Source organism: Salvelinus sp. IW2-2015, linkage group LG22 (assembly GCF_002910315.2).
Source record: "Salvelinus sp. IW2-2015 linkage group LG22, ASM291031v2, whole genome shotgun sequence".
Lineage (NCBI taxonomy): Eukaryota > Metazoa > Chordata > Actinopteri > Salmoniformes > Salmonidae > Salvelinus > Salvelinus sp. IW2-2015.
The window spans coordinates 5,445,560-5,454,117 of NC_036862.1; the positions used below are offsets into that span (position 1 = coordinate 5,445,560).

The 8,558-nt window shown below is 48.2% G+C and overlaps 1 protein-coding gene across 1 annotated transcript in view; it reads left to right on the plus strand.

The window, feature by feature from the left end:
• Positions 1 to 1,924: 1,924 nt before the first annotated feature.
• Positions 1,925 to 8,558, plus strand: part of LOC111949927 (protein jagged-1b) — a 56,853-nt gene continuing 50,219 nt past the window's right edge. The window contains exons 1-2 of the mRNA XM_023967278.2: positions 1,925 to 1,956; positions 5,778 to 6,104. Coding sequence (XP_023823046.1) covers positions 5,796 to 6,104 — 309 coding nt within the window. The 5' untranslated portion in view covers positions 1,925 to 1,956; positions 5,778 to 5,795. The remainder of the gene's footprint in view (positions 1,957 to 5,777; positions 6,105 to 8,558) is intronic.

An 8,558-nucleotide genomic window follows, 5' to 3' on the forward strand; every position in this document is an offset into this window, starting at 1 on the left:
TCTAGAAAGAGGCACGAGTTCCCGACTTGGAATTCCGAGTTGGATGAACGTTCAAAACGTATTTCCCAGTCGGAGCTCGTTTTTTCCCGAGTTCCCATTTGTCTTGAATTGAGTCTGAGATTTTCCAGCTATGAGTTTCCAGTTGCTTTGAAGGCGGCAGAAGTCATGCTGGATTGACAGCATGGCCAATGTATTCCATCTTTTCTGGCCCATGTTGTTGCATATGAATGTTTATCCTTTTCAGCTTGGAAAAGAGACCCTTAAACCCAGACTTGGACCGCACACCCTCTCCAACGAATAGCAGGCTAGTGATTGCTTTKCAATGCTTACAGTTAGCCACTGATCCCTTCCAAACCACTCATTGTTGAATTTGCGAGTACCAACTTGTTGTGTTATGTGTATGTCCAATGGCCGATGAACACTGATATGTTTTATCTAGAATTTATCTTCAAATGACAGGGATTGAAAAGGATTTGCCAGTAGATTGTCGACTTGATTCACARCGACGACTGCTTGTCTAGCTTGCTAGCTAAGATTTTGAAAGTATGATGTTGACATGATCAGTCCAATCTAAACTACGGTATATATAACATGATTTGACATCATTTTATCTGTGGCCAATGACCTTGAGCCTTCTTGGATGGGCACTTCTTATGTAAATCTGTGGCAGCACCCAAGGRGCTTGAACTTTCTAGCTCTCCCCGTAGATGTCGTAGTGAGGTAGTGTCCCAATGAGTACCAGAACACTGAGCAAATCACGGCGCAACTAGAGAACATTACCAACCCCTACGCTCTTTATTTTCCGCTGGCTGCCCCACTACCACAGAATGCGCTGAGCTAGGCTGAAACACCTGCATTTTGGAGCTGCCTTACTCAAGAAAGCAAAAAAGAGACCATGTTTGTATGCGGCTTTATTAACTCAATGCTATTTTTTAAAACATTGTTTGCAAACTGATATGTGACATGTATTAAGGTCAAAATAACATGCAACACAAGTTTTTTTTGTCGTTGCCCTGAATGACGGGTCGCCACTGGACACATTATTCGACTACAGAGCCCAGTTGAATTACAGACCGCGTGCACATATAAAACGAGAACACGGATATCCCCTGCCTGAGGACACACACCCCTCGCGCACATTAACACACTTTCTCTCATGTTTATCCCCCCCCCCTCCCCACATCAACACAAACCTCTCGTCACTGGCGCATCCTTTCGCGGAGTTCTGTTCCTCACAGCCATACCCACGGTTACTGATCGGACCTGCGGTGAATTCGTATCTGTTAGCCCTGAGCGAAATGACCACACGGTTTGGACAAGATCCTACGGAAAGATGCAGGACGCGCATGCAGGGACAAACAAGAGAGATAGAGTCTTGATGTAGAGGGAGATTCTACTTCATTGGCTGATCCAATTTGAGTCCTTTGCGCAAAGAGGAAGGGTGTATCTGTATGTGTTTAGTTTAAAAGGAGCGATGTGCGTTGCGCAGAGGGAGAGCTGTAATTGGGATGAGAGCTCAAAGCAGGGAGCCAGCAGTCTGACATTCGAAGCCTTAACGGCAGGTGGAGGAAGATCGACCTTTTGGTGAGTGAGTTTTTTTCTTCCTGTGAAAACCTACTCTGGATACCGCACCAAGAGGAGAACCGGGGAGATCGAGGAGGGCGGGCAGACAGGAGAACTCCCCAAGGGGACCATACAAGAAAGGCAACATGCCAAGTACGACACGAGACCTGGCGCTCAAAGAGAGCTGAGAAGAGATATTATAGAGAAAAGGACACCGCATGTTTTAAGTTCTCAATCCTTTGACTTTAAGATGGAGAGAAAAAAGCGCACGGACGAAAGCCGGTTGATTGCTGCATTGGAGGCGCGAGATCAGCACCAGTCAGAGAGAAAAAACGGGCCGGGACAGCAGGTCGACCCCTGATTTGTATCGTCGCCCTTCTCTGCAAACCGCAAGTAAGCCGTACTGATTAACGCTATTTTCGGCCTTGCTAACCCTGCCCTGACTTTTACAGTTGTGTCTTCCCACAAGTTAATAATGGTGCCCACATTCTACTTCCCGTTCTTCTTGTCAATATGTCTCCCCTTGCTCCAAATGGCGCTGTGCCCACCATTTTTGGCGTCTAAAAGTCGCGTGTCATCCACTTGGTTGCTCCATGCGTGGTCCTTCATCTGTATGCTACAGGAGCAAACCTTACGTCTTTACTAAGCATGGTCTTTGTTACACCATTTTTTTTTATTGGATTCTAGCCTGTAACACTGTAATATTTGCCCTGTTGGGAAAAGGCTAGACGACCCATCGTGAAGTGAATCGTTTGAAACCAGAACTGCAGAGGGAAATGGTTCAGGAATACGTCCTCCTGTAGGCTAAACGGTGTAAAAATAATCCTTTATGGGAAATAGCAAGGTAAATGTTAGTTCGTGGTGGGAGGAGTAAGGTGCCGTCTAGTGTTAACTACTACTACACTTTACTTTACAACGTGCGAGGGGATTCAAGGGAATTGTTTGTCAGTCGTTCCCTGTGTGTGTGTGTGGGGGGGGGGGGGTGCGCACACTTCCCTCCCTGCCTCACACCTTTTCATGAACAGTCCATCCTCTCCTTATGGTGTAAAAGTTCTGCAGATGACCAGGCAATAGTCCAGCATAGTATAGGCTACCTTATAAATAAAATGTATTGTCACATGCGCCGAGTACAATGCTTACTTACAAGCCTTAACCAACAATAAGATACAGAGTGTAAGAAAATATTATTAAATAAACTAAATTAAAAAAAAATGAAATTAAAAAGTAACACATAAAAAAAACATATTGAGGCTATATATCAGGGGGTACCAGTGCCGAGTCAATGTGTGGGGACAGGTGGGGAACAGGTTATCGAGTAATTTGTACATATAGGTAGGGGTAAAGTGATTGATAAGATAACAAACAGCGAGTAGCAGCAGTGTTAAAAACTAGGGGGGGGGCATTTGTTAATGTTCACGGTCTTACTGGGGGTAGAAACTGTTAAGAAGCCTTTTGAACATAGAATTGGCACTCTGGTACTGCTTGCCATGCAGTAGTAGAGAGAACAGTCTATGACTTGGGTGACTGGAGTCTATGACAATTTTTTGGGCCTTCCTCTGACACCGCCTAGTATATAGGTCCTGGATGGCAGGAAGCTTGGCACCAGTGATATACTGGGCCGTACACGCTACCCTCTGTAGCGCCTTGCGGTCAAATGCCGAGCAGTTGCCATTCCAGGCGGTGATGCAACCAGTCAGGATGCTCTCGATGGTGCAGCTGTATAACTTTTTGAGGATCTGGGGACCCATGACAAATCTTTCCAGTCTCCTTTTCAGTTATCCTTATAATGGTAATAACAATGTAATAATGAGTGTGCTTCCAAAACGCCACACTCAAACCACTATGACCACATAGAAAACCCATTCACATTCAGTCAAATTGGACATAGGCCTATCACATTCAAATTCAAGTTCACACAGACCAAGAGGGAAAGCCTGGAGGTAGAGCACTGGCTGAATGTGTTCTCTACTCTTCCCCTCCCAGCCCCACCCCAGGCTATGGTTGTTGGACTAAAAGGGCCCCCCACTGGCAGGGTGACACAGCCCTCAGTGCAGGGGCAATATCAGGACGTTCTGTATGTGTGTGTGTGTTTGTGTGAGATGAGAAGCCTGTGTGTGTGTGTGTGTGTGTGTCTTTGCGTGCGTGTGGACTCATGGACTGGGGTGTGTGTGTTGGGTCAGCGGCCACAGCCTTGTAGCGCTAGGGCGTGTGAATGTACAGGAAGATCCACATGGATCCACTGCACCCAGCTCWGAAGCTCTTCGCTAATATAACATTGCCTTCCCCTACTGCAGTACGATGCAGAYCTACCGTGCTGTGRGWCATTTCTAATGTAGGAGGAGAGCAGTAGAGTTGATATCCTGCATCCATTTCAGCAGTGAAGACACTATAACCTGTGACAGTAGGGTAACGCTTAACAACCTGTATTACTCAGGTCTGGGGATGTGTCAGATTCAGTGCAATGCCGATACGAGCATTCAGGATGATTTATGAATGTGGTTTGATACAGTGTATAATGTTGTCCTGATATTGTACTGTTATTACAGAACAGTCCAGATGGTGCCATATTTAACCGTATTAAAAGGCAGGTGTTTAACAATGGTGTTAGTCAGTGTACATATCCAACCGTGGTACGCCAGTGTTCAGGTTGTGGTCCTGGTCTCGCCCTATTTTGGGGTTAAATGTGGGACTTAATGACCGCAGCTCTCCACGGTGATGGTCGAGACTGAGCGCTCGGAGCGGTCTGATGGAGCGCTGAAAGGCAGGTATGCCCGGAATGGCTGAGAGAGGGGGGAGAGAGGGGGGAGAGAGGAGAGGAAGAAAGGAGGATGCAGAGTGATGAGTGGGCCTGTATCTCCACAAGCTGTTTGATGTAGGAGACTTTGGCACCCTAGCCCAGGGACAGGGACAGGGACAGGTGAGGGACAGAATGCCACAAGAACAATGGGCTGACTTACCAGCTATTCTTCTAACTGGCTACGGCCAGGTTGTGTGTAGCAGGACTATTACACCACTATTCTTTGTCACGTCATTCCATTGTATGCGACGTGTGCGTGCGCGCGCGCGCGTGTATGTGTGTGTTTGTGTGACACGTGCATTTGCGGTTTGTGGTTTTATAGCCGTTGGAAGTCATCACAATTATTTCCTTGTTATACAACACACCAACACACCTGTCTCTCTGGGGAGCTTGTTAGCTCTACCAGCGTGTCTGTGCCCTTCTGCACCCAGCTGAGGAGAATGCTTTATAAGCTCTGGGAGGAGGGAGAGACAGAGAGAGAGAGAGAAAGAGAGAGAGAGAGACAGGCAAACAGAGAGAGAGGGGGAGAGGCAGAAAGAGAGATGAAAAGAAGAATGGCAACAAAACAGAGAAGAAAAGCTGGTGCAGAGAGAAGGAGAGAAGGCAAGAGTTACAGCCTGTTCCCAGATAGAGAAGGAAGGGAGGAGGAGGAGAGAGAAACTGTGGCCAGGTTCCCAGTGTCTAAGTCCCCCTGGGGAGAGAGGGAGAGAAAAGAAGGGAGGGCTACTGATACAGGAGAAGTAGGACAGAAAGGAGCTGGATGGAGAGGTGGAGGAAGTGCATGACGCAGGGGAGGGGAGAGGCGAAAGAGGGTGATTGAGACAGCGAGAGAGAAGGGTAAAGAAGCGGGGAGGGAAAGATGAAGACAGATAGAGGGAGATAAACAGACAGATATGCAGAGAGAGAGAGAGAGAGAGAGAGAGAAAGAGAGAGAAAGAGAGAGGATTGCTGGAATGGGGGCGTATCTCCATTTGGATGAGGGATTTTAAGTTTCTTCCGGTGTGGGGAGGAAGTGGTGTGAATCAATGTTATCTTTCCTTTCTCAAACACCTTCTCTTTCTACCTCTTAGAATAGGATGGCCGTAGTCTGGTAACCCTAATGAAGCAGATGATACAGAGAGAGGAGAGAGAGAGAGAGAGAGAGAGAGAGAGGGAGGGAGGGCATGCTATCCATAGATTACCGTAGCTGGAGAGCTTTGGGATGAAAAATGATACTCCACCCATTAAGCAGGTGTATTCATCACATTCATGAACGTTTTTTCAAGAAATATGACATCGGGAACCAGACGCTTTTTGTTCCCATAGATTCACCCTCTCTTTGGGTGGTGTGTATGATTCCCTGTGTGTGTGTGTGTGTGTGTGTGTGTGTGTATGAGTTATACCACATCCTAACTCTCCTGTCTCCCTCTCTCTCCAGGCTGTGTGTGCAGTGGGGATGTTTGAGCTCCAGATCCGTCACTTCCAGAACCCCCATGGTGTGCTGCAGAGTGGGGAGTGCTGTGACCTCCAGGCCACCGGGGGGCAGCGCTGCTCTCTCACGGACCAGTGTGACACCTTCTTCAGGGCCTGCCTCAAGGAGTACCAGGCCCGGGTCGTCCCCACAGGAGCCTGCACCTTCGGGACGGGCAGCACCACCGTCCTGGGGGGCAACACCCAATCCCTCCGTCATCGAGGGCACGACGGAGGAGGAAGAGAGGATGTCACTACAGGACACGTCATCATTCCCTTCAAATACGCCTGGCCGGTGAGTACAGAAGTGTAACCACAATGTTGTTACTACGGTAACATGATACGGTTCAAGTAGGTACACACTCACAGAGACCTGTGACGGCGTTGACACGAGCTCTTAGCGTTCAGTCAAGCGGCTTTGCTACTATTTGCAGAAGCTAGTAGCAAATTTCTCCTTGTCTAAACATAGGCCTTGGTTTTGATGCTGAGATGCTGCACTTTCTCTCCTTCCTTCTCTCTCTCTCCCTGGTTCTTCCTCTCCCTCTCCTTATCTCTCGCTTTCTCTCTCTCCTCCGAAACTTTAAGCTGTTGTGTTGTTGCATCATTAAGGTCGCTGATATTCGCGCCTCTCTGTCTGACTTTGTGCATCGACACGTCTGTGTCTGTACCGGACACGTCGTCCAGGCTGGTGGCTACGACTCTTCGTTAAAGAGCCAACCTATTAATCGCACATTAGACCCATCGATAATCCAATTCTATCTCTCTCTCTCTCTTCAGTCCTCCGTCTCCCTCTATTCCTCACCGGMGTCTCCCGACCCAAACAAAACAGGAAGAGCGGAAAATAGAAGCAACAAATACAAGCAAAGAGGAATCTTGAAGCCTTGAGGTTGTGTGTATTGTGTATTGCTGCTGCTCACAAATACGTTGTTCCATTTGCCTGTTACTAAGCCCTGAGATCTTCACTAGGGGGGGTGAGGGGGAGGGGGGGGGCAGACATCTGGAGGGGGATGAAAGCGTTTCGCTGGTGGAAGAGGAACACTAATGTTCACGACGAGCAGAGTTCATCCCTCCGTTTTACACCCCTTTATTCCCTCCACCCCCCCCCACCCCCCATCCACATCCATTAGAAGTAGTTCCCTGGCTTTTTGGCTGTAATTACTGTCTCTTTGTTTCCAAGTCGTTTCGGGGTCAGAGCCGCAGCGACTAGAATCCCTTTTAAATGACTTGGCACATGCAGGACGGCTGCGCAGTATTGTCATTCCTTCCAGAGATCGGAATGGTTGTTTGTTCCTTTGTGTACCGTCTCMACGAGAGCGTTCAATATTTTTTTTCCGTTAATGGTCTGGAAGGCTTCGTTTCTGACCTCTCAGTGAGGTTGAATGGTTACGCATAATGGAAGTATTATATCAATGGGGACCGAGAGCTGACGATGTGGTCGTAATTATATTCCTATTGCCTAGTAATAATGTTTGTAATATTGTGCAAAGCCCTGGTTGAGATTTGTTCTTGACTGGTTTGGTCGGCCGTCATTGTATATAAGAATTTGCTCTTAACTGCCTTGCCTAGTTCAATAAAGGTTCGATCAAAAAATCCAAAAAGATTTCGAGGCGGACTGGGAATAAGGCTGGTCGTGCTCAGCAGCTGGCCTGGTGTTGGAGCGCACAGGTCTGTGTGTTCTGGCCTCAGGCGTCTGGAACACACACATGCGCACGGACACACACACACTTCGCCMCTCCGTGTCGGGGAGGTGTGTGAGTGGCAGGTATGAGTGTGAGAAAACTCTCACGCAGAAAGTCTATCTGGATCCGTTTCAGGGCCAGGCCATGGGGCGGGCTTGGCTGCAGGGGAGAGGAGAGAGACACTCAGAGGCAGGCCAGCATTTCTATGGGGAGAGCTGCGGTTGAATGACTCACATTATCTGGCCGTCTCCAGGAGGTAGGGGAGAGGCCAGGGGAAATAGGGGGGAGGCTCAGGCAGTATTCTGATCCCTCTGCCCCAGGTGATGAACAGGTGAGCACAGTCATTATGAGGAAAGGTGAGCTCCCTTTATCCCTCGCCCTCGCTCTTTCTCTCCACTAATCTATTCAGGGAAATGAGAGTGGGCGTGAGCGTGTGTGTGCGCGCACGTTTGTATTTGCTTGTGTTTTGGGTGTGAATAACCTGCATGTGTGTGTGTGTGTGTGTTTGTGAATGTGTATTATATTTCCCCGCTGTCTGCCCAGCCCCTCACTGTCTGATCATATGGACTGAAGGATTTGGCTGCAGTTTGACCCCAAGGCCAGGGACAGCTAGCGGCCTGGTCTGGGATGTTTTAGCGAAGGCGTTTCTGTTCCGATATAAAACATCAAAAGCATTTAGAACCGTGAGGTCATTTCTCAAGTCCCACGGTCCTCATGTTGTTTCCAACTCGCATATCTGATTGGCGGAAAGAGGGGGAGTGTGGGGATTGTCTTTTTCTTGTCTATGTGGCAGAGGAAACTTACACAGTTTCTGAATGAATGGACGGAGTGAATAGGCGGTGCACCAGAAGGAGTTGCCGCGTAGCTCTCAGACAAAGGTGCATTATAATGTCTCCAAAGCCTTGTTCCTCTCAAAGATCAGAATCCTATAGAATTGTTACTCTAGATCGGCTGTGCATAACTTGAACTTTCGGCTCCCATTGACATCGATGTACAGTGTGCTTTACACTAAACCGTTTAAGTGTCCTGCTTTGCTTTCCACTCTTAACAACTTTTTCCCTCGTACCGCT